We start from the raw sequence: 25,112 nt of genomic DNA on the forward strand, positions 1-25,112 counted from the left end.
TTCCTTGAGCTCCAGACGCCCCGCCTCCTGACACCTCCGCGCTTCTTATTGGTCAGATCCTGCGTACGCCTCGGCCCCTGACTGGCGGCTGTTCCCGTTCGTCTGCACGGCAGGAACAATTTCGCACCGAGGGGGCCGCTCCAAACGGAGGGGGAGGGGAACTATTTAGAAATTTAGAAGAAAGTCGGGGGGTGGGTTTCAGGTATCCGGAGCCAGCAGCTGGTTGGGCGGAGGGGTTTAGCAGCTGGGCGGCAACTGCGGACGAGGAATTCAAGGTGTGCTTGTGTGAGGGTACGGAGGGAAAGAGAAGGGTGCCTCTGAGGTTACATTCACTCAGCCTGCGGGCCTTCTTCCTGGGGCACCAGAAACGCCCTCAATTTCCCAGCTGCCAAAGGAAGAAGAGGAAGGTGGGTCTCAGCGGCAGTTTTTTTGGGGGGTGGGCTTCCCACCGCTCCCTAGGAGGGTGTTTTTCCCACTCTGAGATGTGTAGAACCTTTGTCCTGTTCTCGCCGTGGGGCCCCGGAGGCCAAATTTGGGGATTGGAAGAGCGATGGGCAGGAGGGATTGGAATGTGTGCGAGGAGCATCTGGCCTTCCCGGGCTCTGGTCCGTCGGACTCTGGGCGGCGCGCGGGTTCTCCCCTTGCGAGCGGCCCCTTGGTGTGCCGCGGGGGAGGGGCGATGAGTCTTCGGCCCCTCCCATCCCGAGAAAATGCGTCGGCTAGGGTTTCGCGGCTCGGAACGGGAAGGCGGGAGCTGGAGGCCCCGGCCCGCCTTCGCAGGGAATTCTTAGCACCTCCTAGTCCCAGGATATTTATGGGCTGGTAAAAATGGTTGCTTCCTCCTCGCCCCCCCCCCCCGCCACCGCCTCACACGCCTCACACGCCTCTTCCGCCTCTCGGAACACTGCTCGGGTGGGGGCCGCTGTTGGCCGCTTTTGCGGAGAACTGGCCAGGGGGCTGGATTGCGTTGAGGGGAGGGAGAGCCAGGCACGGCCAGCCAGCGCCAGTCAGCGTCGAGCCCCGGAGGGCGTGGGGACCCAGGGGCGGTGAGATAGCTCCTGTAGATCCGCCTCTTTCATTGATGAAATTTAAGTTCGTGTGATTTTACCTTTCCGAGGAGTCTCCAGTTGGCCCTCGTTTGTGTCAGCGCAGTGTAGCCAGGAGTTACAAGCAGATCCAGTCGCACTAAGTTTCTGTCTTTGGAAGTGGAGGTTTTCTTTCTTTCTCTCTTTTTTTTTGAGGCAGTTTTAATTGCTTTCAATAAATACTTAAGTAGCTAAACATTGGAAGAGGAGAAAGAACACGTCGGTTGTTAAAGAAGGGGAGGAAATCACTACCTGATAAGCGTGACTTCTCTAGAAATTAACATATATAAAAACCAGAGTATTTTAACAAATCCCTAAAATGTCGAGATTTGTACAAGGTAAGACACGCTTATTCTTATCTCCCGGGTTGCTTCAGTGGAATTTGGGTACTGGCACTTGAGAGGGCTGGTGGGTATCTTCATTTGAGGCACTATTTGCGAAACCTTTTTCGTTAAGTTGACATTTGAGCTGCAGTGAACTGCTGGACTGGCGGATACGTATAACTTATACCCCTGTGCTCTGCTGGGTTTCGTTCTGTCTCCCTGAAATCAGTTTAGTCGCACTCCAACTCCCCGGGATAGTGGCTGTAAATGATGGTAAAACAGGATTTTGGTTGCTGATAATGTTTTCTTTTCCTGGTCGAAGTTGAGGTAACTGAGTGTGCGCGGACAAAAAGGGGAACTGGGAGGGCCGAATGAAGGCAGGTGGGTTTTGCCAGGACTGTTAGGAGAGCTTGAGTGTTGTTCTCAGCTCCTACTCCGTTTGTGTGCTTGGTTTGAGTCTCAGATTCATTTATTGCGAAACCGAGGAGCTCTTAGACGCTGGAGGTCATTTCAGCAGGAGAAATGACTTTGCTGCATTGCTGTTGTTTATTTTTTCTTTCTTTACAATCTGCAAAGATTATTAAGATTTCTTTGAAATTTGAAAATTGCCCTCTAAGTTCTACATGTATATTAGAAAGGGGTTAGGGAATTACTTAACTGATTTCAGCAGTAACATTGTGTGTATGTGTGTATACCTTGTACGGTTCGAAATTGGTGCCATCATAAACCTCGTCACCAGTTGATAGCGTAACATTTGCCTTCTGCTATGCAAAAAACCGTTTTCTTGTGGACCCCAGAGTATGAAAGCTTCAGCCATCTTGCTGAACACACAGCTAGTAAAGTTCAAAACCACTTAATGTGACTCTTCAATAAATGTAGATGTACTTTTTAAAAAAAGTGTCGGTAATGGCTCTCATTTGACCCCGGGAATAAAAGTGCCCTAGTAAATTTTACATCACTTCATTAACTCTTCTTTGAGTTTTGTATAAAAATCTAAGAGAATTTGATGGCCTGCCTTATTATGGAGACAGAGGGGACACATTCCTGCCTCTAGCACTAAGCTCAGAAATGTCAGTTGTCGTTAGACTTTCAAATTCATGTTATAACTTACATGTGGTGAGAGATGCTTCTTAAGTGCTTATTGACTAAATGCCTTAGTCAGAAAAAGCAAGGCAGAAGTAACTTAGAAATGTGCTGGTTTTGCAACAACAAAATTTAATTACCAGAAAACCATTATTTTGCAACAGTATACTAGGTAAAAGTAGACAAGTCACTTCTCTTTAAAAGCTAAGAATGTTTGTTAGACTCTAGCTGTTACATGCTGCTGTGTTTTAGAATAGCTTGCAGAGGTGGTGTGCGTTGACTGATTTCACAACCTTTACTGTTAAAGGCTGCCTGTCTTCAGGAGATTCTAAATCAAGTGGCAATACCTGAGAGTTGATGTCAATGTTGTCATTTCTTTCTGTTGTCATCTACTTTTTTTAAAAAAGCTTTTTATTTTGGAATACTTTTAAATTTATAGGACAATTGCACACGTGTGAAAACTAAGAAATTATTATAGATGCATTACTACTAACTAGACTTATTCAGACTAGTATTCCATGACTCAGTCCAGCATTGCGTTTCCTTGCAATACATTTTTGCTTTAAATGGTAGTTTTCCTTTTAAATTGGCAGTTTTGCACAGAGATGACATTTCTTCCTGCTGCTCCTTGCCCCTAAATTAACATGATTGGCCTCCTGTTTATCATTGTTTAAGTTTTGTGCTTCAAACTCTGTCTAGCTGGTTCAGTTGGTTACAGGGTACATGTTGCACAGTATATGTTATCCCATTACACTGAACGGTTGGGGAGGTTTACGCCTTTGTGAAACTCATACAGGAAACCCCTCTTCCTAAAATCAATAAACACATCCTTGGGTAAGAATTAAATATAATTTTTTTTGTACTTCAAGTGTCAACCCTTTATATGACCAATGAACTCTGTTGCTGTTATAAATGATAAACCTAATCGGCCAATGAGTTAGCTGTCTCCACAGATCAGTTTGCAAGCGTAAGGATTGGGATTTTTGTTTTTGAAGTTTTTTAGTTGATCAAATTTTTTGATTTTTGTTGTGGTACTTATTGATATTTGCATTCATTAATACATAGGTTGTGCCACTCATAAGGCAGAGATTGAATGACTATCAGGCCCCTAACTTTTCATATATTTGTCTCAGTTAAACTTTATAAGAGCCCTGTGAGGTAGCAGATGCTTATATTCACCTTACAGCTGAGAAAATTTAAGTATCTTGTCCAAAATTCACAGCTAGTAAAGATTCATGTGTGTAGATTTGTCTAAAACCCTTGTTCTTTCCAATACCCTTTGCCTCTTAAAACTTAGTTATCTAAATGACATGTTCCTCTTAGACTGTCAGTTCCCTGTGGGCATTGTATCATGTCCTTAAGACAAATAAAGTATCTTGTAGTGGTTGGTGCTGTATGAGAATTTGTCATGAATGATAAATAAGAAATTCAGCTCTTTCCATGTACTTTTTAGCAAGTTAGCCTACATTTTTGTTTTTTGTTTTGTTTTTATAACACCTCTTAAGATTACATAAATGTTGAGAAAGATAAAAGGGTATGAAATTAGTTCTGAACCCTGTTGCTCAGAGGTAACCTTAGATATATAACTTTTCTGAGCCTCAGTTTCTACTTATATGAACATTGGGTATTAACACTTATGTCACGGGGTTATTGAGAGGCTGAAATGAGATGAATTACGTGAATTTACTAGTCACATATTAGATGGCCAATAATTTTTACTTTTTTTTCTTTCTTAAAATGACAGTGACCTTTCAGATAGCATTGCCACCATAAAGATAACCGTCAACAGAAATAAACAGAAACAGGCAGGTATGACAGGTCTTTATTTTCCTCTTTCAGGTTTGGTGGTCAGGCCCCTAGCACTTGGGAGTGGATATGTTTAAACACAACAACAACAAAAAAGAAGTATGGGGTTTAGAAAAGAAGCTTACCAGTGATGTAAATACATAGTTGGTGACAGTTTTTGTTTAAGTTCAGTCAACAACATTTTTTTGAATGCTTACAAAGTCAGTTTTCTATATTGGTATTTCTTGTGTTTCTCTAATGGTGGGAACATGAAATTCAGAAGATGTGTTGTGTACATGTGTTTCTGAATTTCCTGGAAACTGGGATTGCTGTACTTGGCTTGAATCTCTTTCCACAAACCTAGGCAATGTGCTTTTACAGAAAAGCTGGGCGTCTCCACTCTCAAGTGCTTTAGCCATAAGTTTTAAGGTAAAGATATTCAATTAATAAAACTAATTGTTGATAGGAGAGTTCTCTGTATATATTCCTTGGCCAAAAGAAGGTTCAGTGTTCTTTGGGCATCTCCCAGCTCAGTGTTCCTCAGGCACTTAAGATTTCTTTTCAGAGGAAGACTCTTCTTTATTGGTTCTAGGGCATAAATACCCTAGTTTGTTGTATTCTCCCCTCAGGTCACCTGCCTGCCTGCCTCTGATATTACTTACCCATTTGCTAGTTCTCTCCCCTTGAAGAGGTTTTTCAGGGCCCCCAATTATTCTAAATATATGTGAGTACTGAGTGGGAAGGGACTCCTTATCACAGTTGGAGGTACTAGGGGTAATCAGCAGCTGTGACTTTTTTTTTTAAGATTGTATTTATTTTTGGAGAGAGGGGAAGGGAGGGAGAAAGACTGGGAGAGAGACATGTGTGGTTGCTTCTTGGGGGCCCCTCACCAGGGACCTGGCCTGCAACCCAGTCATATGCCCTGATTAGGAATCAAACTGGCGATGCTTTGGTTCACAGACCTGTGCTCAATCCACTGAGCTACACCAGCCAGGTAGCTCTGACTTTTTGCGAGGTGTGTCATTCCATGCCATTTGGAATTGCTTTTTTAAAAGTTCTGACTGCTTTGGGGTAGTCTCCCTACATGACTTGAGTCTTATAAATGGTGCAAGGACTATTGTCATCTAGCCAGTTAAGGCCATGTTATGTGCTTATACAATAGTATTAGAGGAACTTAATTTACCTAAATTATTAAGTACCTGAGGTACTTTCTTATATTTCAAGAAAGACTTTTGAGTATCTCTGTGTTTAAAAATATTTGAGACTTATCAACTTTCCCATTTGTTGGAATTCTCTTTTTTATGACTTTTTTTGTTGATGCTTGTTTGGTAGATGGCAGCTAGCCAGGGAGGATTAGTTGAGCTAATTATAACTAGAGGGGTCTCTGATGATTACAGGGATGAAAAATATTCTGGGCCAGGTTGTGGAGGCTGGACCTTAACCTGGTTCTTCGCAAATCCTAACACCAAATGTAGCTTGTTGCTGCTTATTTAAAGGCCAAGGGTGCTTTTAGCCCAGAGGGATTGTGGCATGGATTTTGAGGCAGGACTAAAGGTGGCAAAGCAGTGACTAAGACACACTCCTCATTTTTTTAAAGATGTGCCTTAGGGTTCATTATGTTGCTAGAGAGTGAGGGATTTAATTAAATTCAGAGTCACAGTTATAAATGGAAAATTAAACTCAAAACGAAGAGTTGAGCTGATGAAAATTTTGTTTTCTATTGTGGACCTTGTGATCTCTGTGGTTAGACTTTGTTCTTGATAACTGAGTCTTTCTTCTGGTAAGATGGATGATTTTCATTTGTGAAAGCCAATTAAGGAAAAAAGAAATTGACAAGGAACATTAGAGAAATAAGAAATACTAACTGGTAAACTTTCAGTAGTGTCACTTTAATATTGTGAAGATAAATTGAAAAATAACTTTATGAGGAAATATGTTCATTTTGGGGCGCAATAGATATTTTCTTGTAACATGGATTTACATACTCTGTGTAATTTTTTCTTCATAGACAATTGTAGTTTTAATTAAAATAATAGGATACTTAATTTTATGTGAGAAACATTAGTTGGTCTAATAATGGAAATGTCCTAGGCAAAAGGATAATATACTGTAGTTTTCCAGTTTCCACCAAGTGGTATTTGGTACTTTTTGTAAGAGTGCAGGAGTTCCCAGAAAGTCAGATATGTTCATCATTGAAAAGTTAATATGAACAAATATTTGAAAGTCAAACCAACTCTGGAAAAATGACTAAGGGTTGACTATGCTAACTTTTCATAATGCTGTTTCTTTTGAGAGCTAGTACTTATGCCAGTGGAGAAAATTTCAGCAATATTAGAATAAAATTGTTGGGGAGATCCTCTGAGGTTTTGGGCTTTAGTGGAATGAGGTAGTTAGTTCACTTACCTACCACCTTTTTGACTGCTTAGTATCTCTTTAGAAGCTGGAGTTTTTCTAAAGACTGGTGTCATTTTGACACAGCCTACAATTTCTTTTCTAAAATATAGTTAAACTTGGTGTGATAGTGTTTGAATTGTGGACATCTTGGGTAATTTAATGGATTGTTCAGGCACAAAGACTATTAGTTGCCTGAGACCTCTAAAACTCTACCAGGCATGCATTTTTTATTAATAGCTTATTAAATTCTTTGAAAGTTGGCTTGCTAAGCTACTGAAAGAGAATTAAACTTTGTGGGTTTTGATTGGGCTTATGTGAGAGAAAGGAGATAATACTTCATTTGAAAGCTGTTTCCTAGTTCTCTTGATTGGTAATGCAGGCATCTCCTTTAGCTTGTTGGACAGTAATTGTCTAGGGCTCAAATTCTGCCTCTGCCAACAGTTCCATTGTTTATTTTTCTCAGCCATAGCCAAATGAAATTGATTGTGCCCCCAAACCATTTTGATAATTAAGAATTGTTTTTCAGAATCATGGAGAAACTGGCTTGTTGTCTTAGTTAAATTACATAAACAACAAAATATTTCATTTTCCAAAACACTTTTAGATATTTGTTATTTTTTTGTATATAAATCAAAAGAGTTCCTTGTTTCTCTGTGATTTCGCTTGTGGTTTAAAAATATTACTGTATTCATGTACATAAACTAGTCATATTATGCTTAATCTACTTTTTAATTATTAGTCTACAAATTGTAAAAAATACCATTGTAGGGGACAACTCCCTTTAACAGTAGCACCACTTGCTCTTTGGCTGTGGAGACCTGCAGACAAGGTGATAGGCATTTGTGTTTTTCTGTGGTTGCTGCTCTGGCAAAGGATGATGTGATGTTTCCTTTACGTTATAACCCTGCCTAGAATTTTAAAATTTCCAGTGAGTGCAGGAAAACAGAATAACACAATTCTGCACTGTTTTGGGTTCATTTATGCCAATGGTAAAATGCTTAGCCTTGGTAATAAAATATTTATAGAGTACATAAAAGCTTTCTTCAATTTTTCATTGCCCAGAAAATAAACTATGTAGAAGGAAAAGCTGAAGAGCGTGAGAGAATGCTTATTCTGATATATAGTTTTAACCTCACATAATAATGTCACATAATAGACATAGTGAGTTTTTGCCAGTTTTTATTCAGATTTGGTAGGATACAGCTGTAACAAAGAAAGGGGAGCCCTTCCTCCAATAAGAAGAGCCGGGCACGGGGCAGCAGGGTTTGGATTCCAGGTTAGCACTGCCACTGTGTCCTTAAGCAAGTCAGCACCCTGCCCTGCCCTGCCCCATTTCATCTTTAAGATAAGGAAATTGGACTCATTCACTGACCTTAAAGCCTTTCTGAGCTTAAAAATTTAATCTAAGTGCACGTATATAAAATTACAGAGCAGGCCTGCCAAATAAGTTTTTGGTCCTTGGTGGTGATTTTATGTTGTATCCTTTTTCCCTCCTCTCAGCAAATGAGTACGATAGGCTCCTTGGCATGCCACCTTTCTTATCATCCATTAAATTTGATGCCAGGTGATAACTAGTTGATATATCTCTTTTTTTCAAAAGTGCTATTTTTTGTTTTTGTTTTTTAGAGTTTAGATTTTAAGAGCTACTTTGTTGCATGAGTGTAAAGTTATTCTTTTTTTTTAAGATTTTATTTATTTATCTTTAGAGGGGAAGGGAAGGAGACAGGGAGAGAAACATCAATGTATGGTTGCCTTTCGTGGATCCCCTGCTGTGAGTTGGCCTGCAGGGAACTGGCCTGCAACCCAGGCATGTGCCCTGACTGGGAATCCAACCGCGATCGTCTGAGTTGCAGGCCCGCACTCAATCCACTGAGCTACACCAGCCAGGGCTTAGTGTAAAGTTATTCTTAATTGCTAATGAGAAGTGTGGTTTAGTTATAAATTCTGAGAGTTAAAAATTTTTTAAAGTAAGCAATGCATGATTAGCAAAAATCTCTGTTAGCAAGGGACTCTCAACATTCAGTGCTGGAGTATTGGAACAGTTCTAAAAAGCCCAGTGCATTTTTTTGTTACCAAAAGGCATTTATTAAACATTCATATGTTTGTAAAGATGAGGCATTAAGAAATATGTAAATATAAACTGTTATACTGTAGTTTACAATCTAAAATAATCAACATTGACTTTAATACTAAAAGATCATTAAAAATCAATCATATAAAATCAACTTATTGATTTTTCTTATATGATTGAGTGCCACGGACTATAACTTTTTCATATTTTTCCTAAATTAAGCTAAGCCTAATTATAATTGCCCAATTTTGGTAGCTCCAGTGGCACAATTGGTTAGAGAGTAGTACTTACAGTTGCCCAATTTGTTTAATATCTAAAGTTAGTGAAAACACTACACTAATGTATATATTAGATAATAAGAAACTGAAAAGAAATATCAAGATCATTTTGTCTAGAACACCTACATTTTGGAATTTCTTTGACCACATCTCCAATACTTGACTAATAAATCAGCTTTTGCTTGAGAAGCCTTAGGGATTTCAAATACCCAGAGCATAGTCCACACTTTTCTTAGCCTCCCTTTCCCTATGACCAGAAATGGCTCTTAAGCACTACCATCATGAAACTGGACTCTGTCGTCTTCATCTGTACCCAGTACATAACTATCGTAACAGGCTATTCCTTTTTTATTTAATAAGCGTTACTTATTTACTGTGTCTCATGCTGTGCGTTAAGGCAGTGGCACTATAGCAGTGAACAAAATAGAGATGATCTATTCTTAAAGAGATTGTAATTTGTTGGGTAAATGGACATTGAATGAATTTTTAAAAATATGATGTTATAAAAGAGTGGCCCAAGGATCTACCATGTGACCAGGTAATGGGAAACTTTGGTTGGTTTAGAAGATTTCTAGGAGGAGATTACGATTGAACTATGGTAGATGATATATTAGTGACTACTCAAGCCACTGATATAAGAATTTAAGATCTCCCATTTATTTACACATTATCAGGTGCCTGTACTATGTGCCAGGTGCTGAGGTAAGTGTTGAGGGGGAAAAGTTGAATAACATAGTTAACATAAGAGTTGTGGTAGAAAGGAAGGCCTCTTTTAATGTTCAGAAGCTACCACCTAGAACACTAGGAATGCCACTCCCAAAATAGCAGAAGCTAAAGTCACAGGGTTTGAGCCTCTGTGGGTTGAGGTATTAGGTTTCCTGTAGGTTAGGGTGATTCCCATAATTTTAGAATTCACACTAGGCTATTCCCTTCCATTTTTCTCTCCTCATTTCTGTCTACTCTTCTATAAAAGCATTGAATGACACTTGTGATGTGTATTTTGGGACAAACTTATAATACTTAGTATGATTTTAATTTCATGGAGCAGAAAAATACCACCTCAGTTGGCTTAAAAAATGAGGGACTTGTATCACATGAATGTTGAAGTAGGATGTTCCAGCATTGGTTAATTCAGTACAGCGATTGCATCAGTCTTTCCTTCCTTCTGCACTCCTAAGCACATCTATCTCATTCTTGGGTCAGCTGTCTTGAAGCTCACTAAATAGCAAAAGAAACTGGAAGTGACAGATGAACACATACTCATTATGTCCAGGAGTGAAGAAGGTACTGTTTCTTCTCATGTGTTTCTTTTTCTCAGTGAGAAATGCTTTTCTCCCAAGTCCTTTGGGAAACTACCCTCATTGGCTCACTGGCCAGAATTATACATATTATGTTTCATGATTAAAACAATCACTGGGAAGGCTTTAAGGTCTGGGCCTGGTGCCATTTCTTAAGCACATGGCCTTGGGGCAGAGAATAGATAACAGAAAAACATTGGAATAGTGAGAAGAACAACGTGCATGGCTACTACAAATATATTAAGATGGAGTATAATCTATATCAGAGCTACTCAAAGCAATACTGGTAGCATTCACTTATTAGAAATGCATATTCTCCCCACTCCGACCCACTGAGTCAGAATCTTTGGGAAGTTGCCCAGAGATCTGTGTTTTAACAAGCCCTCCAGGTGATTTGTATTCACATTAAAGTTTTAGAAGTACTATTGAGATGTCACAAGCAGAGGAGGAAATTGCAGCCTTTAGGCCTTCTGCTTTAGCACCTTCATTAGCTTTGGTTACTCAAAAGGGGTACTTCAACTTTTTTAAAGACATTCCTAGCTAAGGAATTGTGTGTATTTCCCATCAAATGAGGAAGAGAAGTGATAATAGATTAAGGTTGCACTTCAGGGGGAAACAATCCATTCTGCTTGGTACCACCAGATTAGAGTGACAGATGGGCAGAATAGTTACAAAGCTGTTTTCATTATGGCCAGACAAGTGAAAATGGGAGGAAAATTAAGGTAGCAGCAGTGGAAATAGAAAGCAGTGAATGGAATTGAATTAAGTGTAATATTCAGGAGAAAGGAGGGAAGAGTCAGTTGTAACTGAGATTTCTAGGTCATCTAGGAGTGACTGGGAGAATGTTAATGCCATGGAGGGCAGGGAGATGAATTTAGATGCTTTGGACATGTTAAATTTGAGGTACCCAGTTGAGTATCCAGATGCAAAAGGTCTAGAATACTGTAGGGAATGTGAGCTTGTAGCTCATGAAAAAAAAAAAGATCAGGGTGAGAGTCACATATGTGGGAGTTATTAGTAAGGAGATTGGTAGAGGAATAATTGAGGGGGAAATGGTGTGAAGACAGAATCTTAGGAAATCCAGGGAGTAGAAAAAGAATGGAAATTGCGGCCTGGACAGAGATGTAGAAGATGATGTGTGATGATATTGGGTAATGTAATCCAAATAAGAAAAGCTTTTCTAGGAGGAAAATTAACAAATAACTGAATTTAACAGACTATAGTATAATCACAGAAGAGGATATTTAGCTTTAATTGGTCATAAATCTAGTCAGTATGTGTCTTTAACTTCATTTGTGATTATTTCCAGCTGCTATGTTCTTGGAGTTTTTAAACCATTTCCTGGTTTACGATGAAGTTCTCTGATTTTGAGTACATCTTAGTATAGGTTTCCAAGGAAGGTTGGGATTCTTCAGAAATAATGAATGGTGGGAGGTGGCCTGGAGAGGGCTACTCACCTTCTTTGTTGCTCTTGGTATTCTTTTTCCAGCCTTTCCATGGCCTTTGCTTTGTGAAGCTATCTTTCTACTCAAGAATGTGAAGTTGTCTTGTTTGTGCCAGCCAGTGTCATGACGTTAGGGAAGGGTAGTATGTACACTTCTTAGCTGCTGAAATGGATGAAATGAAATGCCCAAATTAAGAAATAAAAACAATCACTTGTTAGATTGTCTCCTACCTCTTGATTTATTGCTTTTTCTCCTCCCCCCCCTTTTTAAAATTGTTGTTGGCCTCAGTTGGATAGAGGAAAGTCCACAATGTGGAAATTTTAGTTCTTGTGAACAAGGAAGAATTAGGAAATTGAGATGAGGGAAAATTTGTAAAAATAAAGTTACTGCTTCTTCTGTCCCAAATTGACTTAAGTAGTAATTAAGTCAACCAAGATAATTCCAGTAAGTCCAATTTTATGTGGTAGGGAGTTTCCTTTTTATTTCATTGAGTATAAGAAGACATTCTGATAGAAATGCTTTTGGAGTTTAGAGATTTTTGTGCCATGATTACAGAGCTAGACTAGGAGAAAAAAAATGCACAAGATAGCTTCACCTCATTGTGTAGGACTGGACCTCAACATAAACTGGCTTTGATTCTGAATTCCTCAAGGCCTGTACTGTGACCTTGGATAAGTCACTTAAACTATTCAACTTCGTTTTCCTGTCTGTAAAATTGAGGGTAGATTAAATGCTCCCTCTCATCTGTAAAAATGTTTTGATTTATGACTGAGTTAATGAAATGGTTGATTCCTATTCCACTCTCTGTCTAAAGTCAGAGAGAATCAATTCTCTATTGCTAAGAAATGAGGAAAAAACATTTTAGGTTAGAAATCTTGCATTATTCAGGGGATACTTTAATTGACTTTCCATTAGAAAGTCAGCTGTCATTGCCAGAAGTGTAGCCTGAGAATGCTTTTAATATCTGTACTTCTTTTCCTACCCAGAAATTCCAGACCTTTCTTTAAAAAATCAGGATGAATAAGGAGGTCATTACAAAAGGAAATGGTTTCTAGTTCTGTGTCTCCTGGTCTGTGCAAGATACACACTCTTCTTGATTAAGGACACTATTCTTTATTCTTGAATATTTTTTATTCTTTAAAAGTCCTTCCTTATTATCCTCTAATCACTTAAAAACAGAACTTCACAGTTGTACTTTCCTCAGGGAAAGGAGAGGGGAACAGCTGTGGAATAGGGTAGAAGTGATAGGCGTGTTGTAATTTGCTCTTGTTGTGTAAGCTGTTCATATTTGTAGAGGGGGTAGAAGGAATACAAATTGTTTTTCTGCATTTGGCGCTATGTCAAACAAACAGGAGGAATAAAGGTTAGGGCTATTTGTCAAAACTCAAATTTGAATCTGTGTTCTTTTTTGAATCAGTGTTTGAAGGTTGAGCCTGTTACAGCTGGCAAAGATCACATATAATATTAAATGTGAGCCTGTCAGCCAGCCCTCTTAGCTTTGCTTGATAGGATAGTGGCACGGTTTCTTTGCCTTTTGACCTTAAGTCATGTACGTTGGTAGGCTGTTGTTCTGAAGAGAGTCTTTAAAATTTGGTGTGGAGTTTTGAAATTTTTTTTGGACTCTTCTCATGTAGACAAATTTCAGCTACTAGTTATTTTTAAATTTAGCAGTTACATTTAGTCTTATCTCATTTTGGCATTTGCCCAGACTATAAGTAAGTTAAATGTTTCCATCACTATATTTTTTAGGAATGTGACTGCGAATGCTGGCCTTCAGGATCCAACTTTAACAACAAAGCAGCAAGTCTGCGGATGTCTTTGAGTCTAACAAACTAAAAAAACTCTTTATTTAAAAAATCATTATATAGTAATTTCTTGATCTATTTCGATCAGTGTGACACAGAAACAATTAATTTTTTTAATATATTTTTAATTGATTTTGACAGAGGGAGAGAGAGACATCAATTTGTTGTTTAACCTATTTATACATTCATTGGTTAATTCTCATAAGTGCCCATAAGGTTGGCATATCAGTACAATACTGAGGTACTTGGTCATGGTAATTCATGTGTTCTTTAATTTAGAGGTTTTATATTTATAGATTTTGCTTCCATATTATTTTCTAAACATTAATACGGGAGTTGGCTTAAAGTTTGGGGAAGAGACATCACAGGTATACGTGGGGGTGCAGAGTAGAGGACTTTACTTGTGACAGATTTTAAATTACAGCTAAGTTTGCCAAGGGATGAGCATGTGTGGGTGATGTCACATTAACTCTAGTTTAAAATGTTCTGGAAGAGGTTATTAGTTATCTGTCATAGTTATGCAAACATGCTCATCCATTATCATCAATTTTTACAGATTACAATTGCTGCTTACTAGTTGAAACCTATCTTTAGGTTATTTATGGAACACACGTGTTTAGGGTAGTTTTTTTGTTTTTTGGGTTTTTTTGCTCAAAAAGACCTTATTTATGAATCACAGTTTCAATCACTTTGGTAGTTTTGCTGGAGTCCATAAACTTGGTTGTGTGGTGGTTTATAACTGTAAAAAGATCACAGTTAGAAAATGGCTGTTTTATGTGTGCTCTCACCAAATACCCTTTTTTTCTCTTGAATTTTAATATGATGAAAAATGTATAATATATTTTTGGAGAGCTATTTTAATATCTCATTTGTTAACACTTTTTATATATTTGGGAGAGAGAAAGGCTGTGTATATTAAATAAATTCCCTTAGGAGTTAACATAATATACTAATTTCTGCTCTTAGAAGTATCTTAAAAATATTGTGTTGGCTTTAATTCTGTCTATATAAATGTTCCTTTCTGCTCTGAAAACAAGTGAAAGAATTTATGGATGTGAAATATGATTTTGCTAAATTAACTAATATTTGTAGAGCTAATTAGTTATCAAAAATGTTTGAACATAAACTTCACAAATACATTTATAAAGTAACATTGAATTAAGTAGGTATTGAGGGTAAAGGGGAAGGTGAACAATAATATTATTGCCCCTTATTTTATAAGAAATAGGGTAATTACAATCTTGATACTTAAGTGTAAAACATCTGTGTTGGCATTTTTCTCCCAAGGAACTTGGGCCTGGGATGTTTTATTTTTTTGTATGTTTTTCTATTTTTGTTTGCATCTAAAAGCTATTTCTGTCACCTTTAGTAAGATCCATCTGTCACAGAGATGCCCAGCTATGCCAAAAGCCCTGATAGTCTTGTCTGACAAAAATAGGTACAGAAATGTCTTGGCTGAAATTAAGGACCAGAGTGGAGAATTAGTCCTGTGTCATTCTCCTTTTAAAATGAAAATTTTCATGCCAGGGAAGTAGAGACATCTTGGAATTGCCATAATCTATCTCTCAAGGGGTTATTCTAGTTAGAAATGTGAAACTGGAGTGGCTGTCCTTCTAAAATGGAAAGGATTTCTTAAAGTTTTCATCTGGCCTGGAGGAGGGAGGAGTCTTTTGCTTTTGCAAAATTGCTAGATCCCTTCAGTTATGATGCAGAAGTTCCATAAACATACCCTTATTAACATTTTTCCAATTGTTCTGATATTTCTCCAGCTTCAATGGCTAGGAGGGAAACATTAGTAGAGGTGGAATTATGTACTCAAATGAAAATTAATCCTTTTACTTCCACCTGCCCCATCTTCCCAAAAGTGTTTAGTTTTAGGTATACTAGTAAAGCATAAAGATGTACCAACTAGTTAAATTTGAGCACATGTGATTATATAGTCCCAGCTAATTAACATTACTGAAATTCTGTGTGAGGATGATGGGACTGTAGTGTTGAATTCTTTTCATTTGTTGGAGCATCAGAAAGAAATCAGTTATAGCTTGTCAGCTGTTTGAATGGGTATCTGATTTTTCATTTGATGGTTTTATATTTTTATTTCAAGATCTTAGCAAAGCAATGTCTCAAGATGGCGCTTCTCAGTTTCAAGAGGTCATTCGACAAGAGCTAGAATTGTCTGTGAAGAAGGAACTAGAAAAAATACTCATTACAGCACCATCACATGAGTTTGAGGTAAGGAATCTACAGTGTTTTTAGTTTCCATTCTCTGAATGCTGAATTCCTATTGCTGGTGCTGATCATCCAGTTTAAAATAAGCACAAGATGTAATGAGAACATAAAAAAATTAGGATTGCTTAAAAATTAAGGATTTTCAACATTTGGCCATTGTAAAACCATTGTTTTTTTCTTTTTTATTTTTAGGAAGTTTCTAAAGTACAAGACAATCAGAACAAAATTACATTTCATTTATTCTGTGTTTTGGTATCATTGGGTGGAGAAATGGATATCAGTGTTCAGTTAGAATGATGAAAAGTTAGTTTATGAACTGTATATCTTGTGTACCTTTCTAAAGAGCCAATTCTAATAGAACTGTGCTACAGGTCAGCTGTTGGTATAATAGACGTGCCACAATAGGCAGTGTATTTACTTTTTTATTTATAAATCAATAGGTTATCCTTTTCATTTTCAGATTTCAATTGGTATTTAACAAATTAGTTGTGAAGTTAGTTGTGTTTTGTTACTTTTTGTTCTTTTGGTGAAATTTAATTTTCACATAAAAGAAACAGAGAAAGATATTGGTGAATAAGTATAGAGAACCGTTTGGAATTCCCATGGACCAAATGGTATTCAGATTACATGGTAGTAATGGGAGATGGGGAGGATTATTTGCTTGTATTTCTTTAAGTGTGGTTCCTATTAGATCTTCCTCCCTCTTTAGTTTTAAGTTGGGGTATAAAAAAGACTGCATGTTCTAATAGTATAAGAATTTCATTGAAATGTATTTTAAGTGTATAATATCTATCTGGTTTTATTAAATATTAAGCATTCTGCTAGTTGTAACGACAATTTCTCTTTTCATAGCACACTAAAAAAGACCTTGATGGATTTCGCAAGCTATTTCATAGATTTTTGCAAGAAAAGGGACCTTCTGTGGATTGGGGAAAAATCCAGAGACCTCCAGAAGATTCGGTAAGTTTTAGATAATCTAGGAAAATTTAAGGTAATTTAGGACATTGTTTTAATTTTGGGTGTATAGTCTAGGGCAGGGGTGTCAGGCTCATTTTCACCAGGGGCCACATCAACCTCGTGGTTGTCTGCAAAGGGCTGAATGTAATTTTAGGGCTGTATAAATGTAACTACTCCTTAACAAGGGGCAAGGAGCTTGAGAATATCAGAGCAGAAATAAACAAAATAGACACTAGAAAAACAATACAATGATCAATGAAACTAAGAGCTTGTTCTCTGAAAGGATTAAAAAATTGACAAACCTCTAATGTCTCAAGATTCATCATGAAAAAGAAAAGAGCCCAAATAAGTAAAATCAGGAATGAAAAAGGAAAGATTATCACCAACACTACAGAAATACAAAGGACTATTAAAGAATACTAGGAACAGAATACCAGGAATAGTTATATGCTGATAAATTGGACAATTTGGAAGAAATTGACAAATTTCTAGAAAAATAACCTTCCAGGACTAAACTAGGAAGAAACACAATCTGAACAAACCAATGACTAGCAATGAAATTGAAGCAGTAGTCAGTAAATTCCCAACAAATAAAAGCCCAGATGGCTTAACAGGTGAATTCTACCAAAGATTTAATGAAGAATTAGTACTCCTCCTTAAACTATTTCAAAATATTGAAGAGAAAGGAATGCTTCTAAACTTATTCTATGAGGCCAGTATTACTCTGACACCCAAACCAGACAAAGATACTACAAAAAAAGAAAATTATGAGCCAGTATCTTTGATGAACATAGATGTAAAAATTCTCAACAAAATACTAGCAAACCTTATTTAACAATACATTAATAGGATTATGTACCATGGTCAAGTGGGATTTATACCAGGGATGCAAGGCTGGTTCAACATCTGCTAAATAATGTGATTAATAACATCAGTAAAACTAAGGACAAAAATCATATGATTATCTCAATACATATAGAAAAAGCATTTGATAAAATTCAACATGGATTTATGATAAAAACTCTACAAAGTGGGTAGAGAAGAACTTAACTCAACTTGATAAATGCTGTCTATGACAAGCCCACAGCTAACTTCATACCCAATGGTGAAAAGGTGAAAGCGTTTCATTTGAGATGAGGAACAACAAAAGGATGCCCACTCATGATTATTATGTACTGTGGTATTGGCAATCCTAGCCACAAGAAAATAATCCCATTTATAATTGTATCAAAAATAATAAAGTACTTAGGAATAAATTTAGCGAATGTGGTGAAAGACTCGTATTCTGAAAACATTAAGACACTGAAGAAATTGCCCTGTCTGGATAGCTTAGTTGGTTAGAGCATTGTTCCGATATGTTAAGGTTGTGGATTTGAGCCTTGGTCAGAGCACATACAAGTTCATGAGTGGATGGCACAACGAGTCAGTATCTCTCTCTCTCTCTCTTTCTCCCTCTTCTCCCCCTCTCTAAAATCAATTAAAAAATTAAAGACGCTGAAGAAATAAATTGAAAAGGACACAAATAAATGGAAGGATATACCATATTCATGAAATGGAAGGATTAATATTGTTAAAATGACCACACTACCTAAAGCAGTCTACAGGTTCATTCCAATCCCTATCAAAATACCAATGACATTGTTCTCAGAACTAGAACAAACAATCCTAAAATTTATATGGAATCCCCAAAGACCACAAATAGCCAAAAGACTATTGAGAAAGAAGAACAAAGTTTTATGTGTCATCCTTGCTGATTTCAGACTGTAATACAAAGCTGTAATAATCAAGACAGTATGGTATTGGCCCAAAAAGAGACACATAGATCAACTGAACAGAATAAAGAGCCCAGAAATAGAAAAGAGAGTATAATTCACTTGTATAGTCAATTAATCTATTATAAAGGAGGCAAGAATATACAATAGAGAAATGACAGTCTCTTTAACAAGGCATGTTGGGAAAATTGGACAGATACATGCAATGAAATGAAACTGGATTGCTCTCTTACATCATATACAAACACTCAAAATGGACTAAAAACTTAGATATAAGGCCTGAAATCATAAAACTCCTAGAAGAAAATATAGATAATAAACTATTTGACGTGAATCTGAGTAATACCTTTTTGGAGAATATATTTGCAAATGATATATCTGATAAGCAGTTGATGTTCAGAATGTAAGAAATTCAGAAAACTCAGTAATAAAAAATAATCTGATCAAAAAGTGAGCAGATAACATGAAGAGACATTTCTCCAAAGAAGACATTAAAAAATGCTCAGTGTCACTAATCAGGGAAATGCAAATCAAAACCACAATGAGATACCACCTCACTCCAGTCAGAATGGCTGTTTTAAAAAAGTCAACAAATAACGTTTGTTGGTGAGGATATGGAGCAAAGGAAACTCTTGTACACTGTTGGCAGGACTGTACATTGGTGTGGCCACTGGAAAATAGTATGGACAGTCCTCAAAAAACTAAGAATAGATCTGCTATGCAACCCATTGATTTCACTTTTGGGTATTTATCTGAAAGAAAAAAAAGAAAAACACCAATTCAAAACAGTGCACTCCTATGTTCATTGCAACGTTATTTACAATAGCCAAGATATGAAAGCAACTTAGGTGTTCATTGATAGATGCTTTGATAAAGAAGCTGTGGTGTATATGAAATGGAATGTTACACAGCAATAAAAAGGATGAAACCTTGTAATTTGAGACAGTACTCAATTGTAGGTAAGATTGATCTAGAGGGTATTGTGCTAAGTGAAATAAGTCAAGCAGAGAAAAACAAATACTGTATGATTTAACTTATATGTGGAATCTAAAACAAGAACAGACTCATAAACAGATCAAACAAATGGTTGCCACAGGGGAGGGGCATGGATGGGTGGATGAAAAACTTGAAGGGAGACTTGGCTGGTGTGGATCAGTGGATTGAGTGCCAACCTGCAGACCATGGGGTCGCTAGTTTGATTCCCAGTCAGGGCACATACCTGGGTTGCGGGCCAGGTCCCCAGTGGGGGTGTGTGAGAATTGCACATTGATGTTTCTCTCCCTCTTTTTATCCCTCCCTTCCCCTTTCTCTAAAAATAAATAAATGAAATTTTTTAAAAGGAAAAGAAAAACTTGAAGGGAAATATAGTTCATAATATTGCAATTGGCATGGTGACAGATGATTACTAGAATTAGTATGGTGATTTATTATAAGATATATGAATGTTGAATTACTATATTATACATGGGAAAATAATATAATATTGTATACCAACTATACTTAAACAAAAAATGGAGTGATTTTCTATTTTTTTAAGGTTTAAAAATTTTATTTTTAGAGAGAAGGGAAAGGAGGGAGAAACAAAGGGAGAGAAACATCAATGTTTGGTTGTCTTTCTCATGTCCCCTGCTGGGGACCTGGCCCACAACCCAGGTATATGCCCTGAGAATTGAACTAGTGACACTTTAGTTTGCAAGCTATACCACTGAGCCTCTGAGCCACACCAGCCAGAGCTGAACTGATTTTCTTAAGCATAGGTTTTATTAACATGCTGACCATTCTTTCCTTTTGTGTCAGCAATTTTCACCTCTGCTGCTAGCAGCACTTTTCACTATAGGTAGAAAAGACTTTAGATAGAGTAGAATAATTGTATGTAGATAGTTTATCTCTTATGTGCTTGTAGTCTTAGATAATCTAATACTGATTTAAAAACAGAACTGTTTAGAGAAGTTTTTGGCAAACTACTACCTGAAGGTTACTCACTGCCTATGTTTGTAAGTTTTACTGGATCATAATTGCACACATTCATTAATGTACCATCTATGGTAGCATAAACCAATGTAGTCCCTCAATTTTTTCCTAATGAGAAAATCTTAAAATATAATTCCTATTTAGTAGTACTTTTATTCTCTTTTGTTAAAAATGTATTTCAGTTCTTAAGTAACTTACAACTATAAACTACATGTTCTTTAAAAAAACATAATTTGTAAATAAAGTTTTATTGTAACCACCACACATTCATTTGCATATTCTCTATAGCTGTTACAGTGCTATAATACTACAGTGATTTCATTATTTGTAATTAAGACCACATGGCTTACAAACTCTAAATTATATTCTTATAGCCAGCAGAGTGGCACAGCAGAAGCATGCTGGGCCCATAAATTATATTCTTTCTGGCACTTATGGAAGATAAGGGGTATGTCCAGAAAGTATCCATCCATGCACTATGAGAAATAAAGACATTTATTGAGGAAGATACAAGGTACAAGAAACATTGCACATAGGATAATAAATAACACCTGAGTCTCCTTCAAAATAGGCACCTTGGGACCTTACATAGTTCTTCGAGCTTCCATCAGCTGCCCTGTTGTATTTTTCTGAATCTCATCAAAGATCTGAAATCTCTTCCCTTTCAAAGGTGATTTTAGTTTTGTGAAAAGCCAGAAGTCTCAGGGTACCAAATCTGGGCTGTAGGGGCACTGAGTCACCTGGGTGATTTGATATTTCACCACAAAACACTGCATGAGACGTGATGCATCAGCTGGCATATTGTTGTGATGAAGCTGCCAATCACCAGTTGCCCATAGCTGCAGCCTCCTGAATCATCCGAATAGTTTCCCTGGAGGAATGTTCAAGCTTAACACTAAATCTGATGCAGATTAGTTCCTCCACTCTGAGTCATTTTGAATGCAATGGTCCACAGTACATATGGTCACTCAACAGTGTCTATGGCCCCCACTGACTAGTACAGTGGGGGCGTACATCGTTCACATACATGCATTCTAGTCCACTCTCCTTGGCTTCCAGGTTCCATCAGTGTTGCGCAAACCATGTTCATCATATTAACAATGGTTGGCCTTTTTCTGGACAGACCTTGTGTACGATGACTCCTTTTTAATATATTTCTTTTCAGAAGATTTTTAGTAGTTTACTTCTTTGTAAACTGCTTTACTTCTTCTTTACTTCTTTGACCCCCAGAAAACTGACCTCACAAGCCTTTTTCAATTCTGATTATTTTTTAGACAAGAATATTTTTTCATAAATACCAGATTAAGGGACATACCTAGACATGGGTATTGAAACTTTATGTTGTCAGGTTTTACTTACTCTTGCCTACTGTGTTGAATACTTCATTTTAGTTCTGTCAGTGAGCACATACATGTTTTTCGAAAAGCCAATTTGAGTCCATATTTTATTGAGTAACAGCTATGAAGAAGAACCTGATTTATGGGGTTATGATATGGATAATGGTCTGCTGCAGTTTTGATTATCTTGATTATTTAGCTACATAAATAAAGCAAATTAAAAATATATGTATTAGGATTAATGTTCTAGACTAGATCAAGGAAGGCCCAGTTAGCATCTACAGCTTCATTGGACAACTTCATTGTTTTCTAGAGAAACTGTGAGAATGTCTTGTTCCTGGTCACGCTTAATGTTTGAGCTTACCTGTTGAGGATGGGGGAAGATGGGAAATGATAGAAGAGATGAGGGAGGTGTACAGCTTGCTCTAGATGGTACTGAGGCTAACTGGTTCTTTTAAGCCATGACTTAAAACCTGTGGTCATCTGGCTGGCAGTGACCTCTGGCAATAATAAAATACATTTTCATTTATATGAAAAATATTTTATGAAGAAGGTCATTTTTCATTTAATTGGAACACAAATTGTCCCCATTTGATTTGTGATTGTCATTGTTCTTGTTTTAAAGTCCTCAAAAGGAGTTATATCAATCAGCTTTTTTTTTTTTATTGAGGCAGAGAATTGACATACAGAATATCATACCAATGTGGTATTTGGCTTCAACAGATTTTTTGTTTTGCTTCATAAAGTAACTGAGAGCTTTTTGTACTCCTGGTCTGTCTGTACAAAAATATTGAAATGTGTATGTTTAAATGACAAGGTATTCTGAGGAAGTTATAGTGTCCATGCACTGTTGGGAACCACTCTGCTTGGTTTCAGGAGTTATAACTGCCCCCCATGGCTAAAGCTGAGTGAGCGACCTCCAGAATGCGAGCCACTAAGGAGACAAAGCTTGTCCCCTGCCCCCAGTGCTTGGTCCGTTAGTCTATGACGGGTACAACCCCTCAGAGGAGGGGGCAACCTAAGCCAGATACGATCACGTGGGAGGCCGTCATGGAAGGACTCGGGGTGGGGGGTGCTGCATCAAAGAGGGAGTGATGGACCCTCGCCCTCCGGCTATTTTGACATAGCCTGAGTCTCCGTGTCCTCTGGGAGAAGGGCTTCCTAGCTCTAATCCACTTAAGCCTACAAACCTATGATGGGGAAGGTGGTACAGCCCTGAGCTGGAAAGGGCAGGTTCCTCAGGTGATCAGGCCTAAGAAAGAATATGTAAAATCCTGTGAAACCTGCTTTGTTTAGAATGCTTTCATTTAAATGATAAGGGTCCAAGCAAGAAGTTTGTTCCTCAAAGTTTTGTGGTTCTTTAGCTATCTGACCCTGACTGAGAATAAGCCCTCATAATTCTTTGAATGCTATCTGTTGTTTGATCCTTACCTGTATTCTTGTACAAACGAACCCAATAAAAGCCCATCGAGGAAAAGGCTCTTGGCCCTTCCCCTTTGAGGGATCGGCCACCTTTCCTCCCCAAGCAGATCATGTCTTGGTAGTTTCATTTTCATCCATGGCGGACGGGGGGGCACTTTGTGGGCAAAGTTGCCCCTGCACACGCGTAGAGTAAAAATACATAGGTTATTTTTTTTTCCAGATGAATCATAGTGTATTGTACAGCTAATGTTTGCACATGTTTTTGAAAGACTTACTGGAGGCAGTTTGGTCAAGGGTCTGACATGATACATAGGTTTGCTCTGAGCATGGTGAAGACTGCAGTTAGCTAATGGTAAAGCCATTGGAGACTTATTTTGTGTGTGTAAAGATACATGAGATATCTTTGTAAAGATAAAATGAGATCCTAAATGAAACAGTTTTCTACAAAAAGGAAATAATAGCATTTAAGAAAATGGCCCTGAGGACATTGATGGATATGAGTCATATCTTTTCCTTGACATAAAAGGTTTAAGATGATAATTGTAGAATTACTAATCTAAGCAAGTATACTAATATTAATTTAGTAAATATTACCCACTTTTAACTAATTCCCTGCATTTTGATTCCACATTGAATTGAAGAGTCTTTAGTGTCCCCCAGGATTACCTTTCTTCACACATGCCTTTATCTATAGGACCTTAATTTCAGGAAGGGAACTTGTCTAAGGAGGTTGACCACAGTCTGTGATTCTTAATTCCATTCTGGTTAATTATTCCTTATTTCACTTAATAAATAGTAATGGTAAACACATGGCTTCTTTAATATCAGCTCCAAGACTGACTGTGAGACCCCAGGTGATATTGGACCAAGATCTTTAATCACTGCCTTTGTGTTCACTGTTAGGGGGCTGTCCAGTCTCACAGAGTTGAGGTCCTTGGGAAGATTGTAGCATGGGTAGTACCACTCTTCAAATGTGTCACCATTCTCTCCTCCGCACCCCCCATCCTACAGTAGTTTTGGGCCTTGGCCCATATGTTGCTATATAGATTATTTGGGTATTACTCTCATCAGGTATGCCTTTATGTAGGTATTTTGTATCTTATAAGTGGATGACAAAAATGTGTGAGATTCTCCTATCTTATATCTTCATCTGTATTACAACTGTTAGGAAATTTCCATGATCTTTATTTAATATAGGATAGCTGTGAACCTGTAAGATTGATACTGAGAGAATTTTAACATAAAAAAGATGAGTAGCCTGTGCCTACCTCTAATTCTAATTTTTTCTGCTCTGTCCTTTCTTGGGGGATATTTTACTAAATTCTTTCCCTATGTTATAGATCATGTATGGACAGCTGACTCTGCTTCTCCCACTGTATAGCCAAGATGAGACTGGAATGTATAAACCGGGCATCTCAGCCTGGGAGGTCTTGCAAGAATTGTAGGTCCTTCATTGATTTCTTGAAATTATAAGTAAATCTGTGCATAAATGTACATATCTTTCAGAGCAGATTCCCTCAAAGGGGTTCCTGACCCATAAAGGTTAAGAAATGCCATCTTAGATACCATCTTAGAATCTCATTGAAGAAACAATTAATGCATACCTCTTCTCTGCAAGGTACTAGCTGGATGCTGGTGCTACAAAGCTCAATCTTGGTCCCTCTTCAGCATTTTGGCCTCAAGTTTGTAGAGAAAATGGATCCAGAAACAGCTCACTATAGAACAGTGCCATAAGCAGCCTGTGATGTACACTGTAAGCATCTAACTGGCATAAGACTTTCTGGTATTAGTAGACTCCTGGGGTTAACTTTGAGGCAAAACTTTTCAGATGATAGGAGGAAAATCAAAGAAAAGAAA

General features: G+C 37.6%; 1 protein-coding gene across 2 annotated transcripts in view; it reads left to right on the plus strand.

Moving 5' to 3' along the window:
• Window positions 1-237: 237 nt before the first annotated feature.
• Window positions 238-25,112, plus strand: part of UGP2 (UDP-glucose pyrophosphorylase 2) — a 58,891-nt gene continuing 34,016 nt past the window's right edge. The window contains exons 1-3 of one of the 2 annotated variants that reach the window (XM_037048031.1): window positions 238-407; window positions 15,672-15,799; window positions 16,649-16,756. In XM_037048031.1, coding sequence (XP_036903926.1) covers window positions 15,686-15,799; window positions 16,649-16,756 — 222 coding nt within the window. In that variant the 5' untranslated portion in view covers window positions 238-407; window positions 15,672-15,685. Of the gene's footprint in view, window positions 408-1,073; window positions 1,424-15,671; window positions 15,800-16,648; window positions 16,757-25,112 lie in introns of those variants that run through there. The other variant, XM_037048030.1, reaches the window with a different exon arrangement.

The sequence above is a fragment of the Sturnira hondurensis genome, unplaced genomic scaffold (assembly GCF_014824575.4).
Source record: "Sturnira hondurensis isolate 20B ecotype Veracruz unplaced genomic scaffold, ASM1482457v3 Scaffold0006413, whole genome shotgun sequence".
NCBI classification, from domain to species: Eukaryota; Metazoa; Chordata; class Mammalia; order Chiroptera; family Phyllostomidae; genus Sturnira; species Sturnira hondurensis.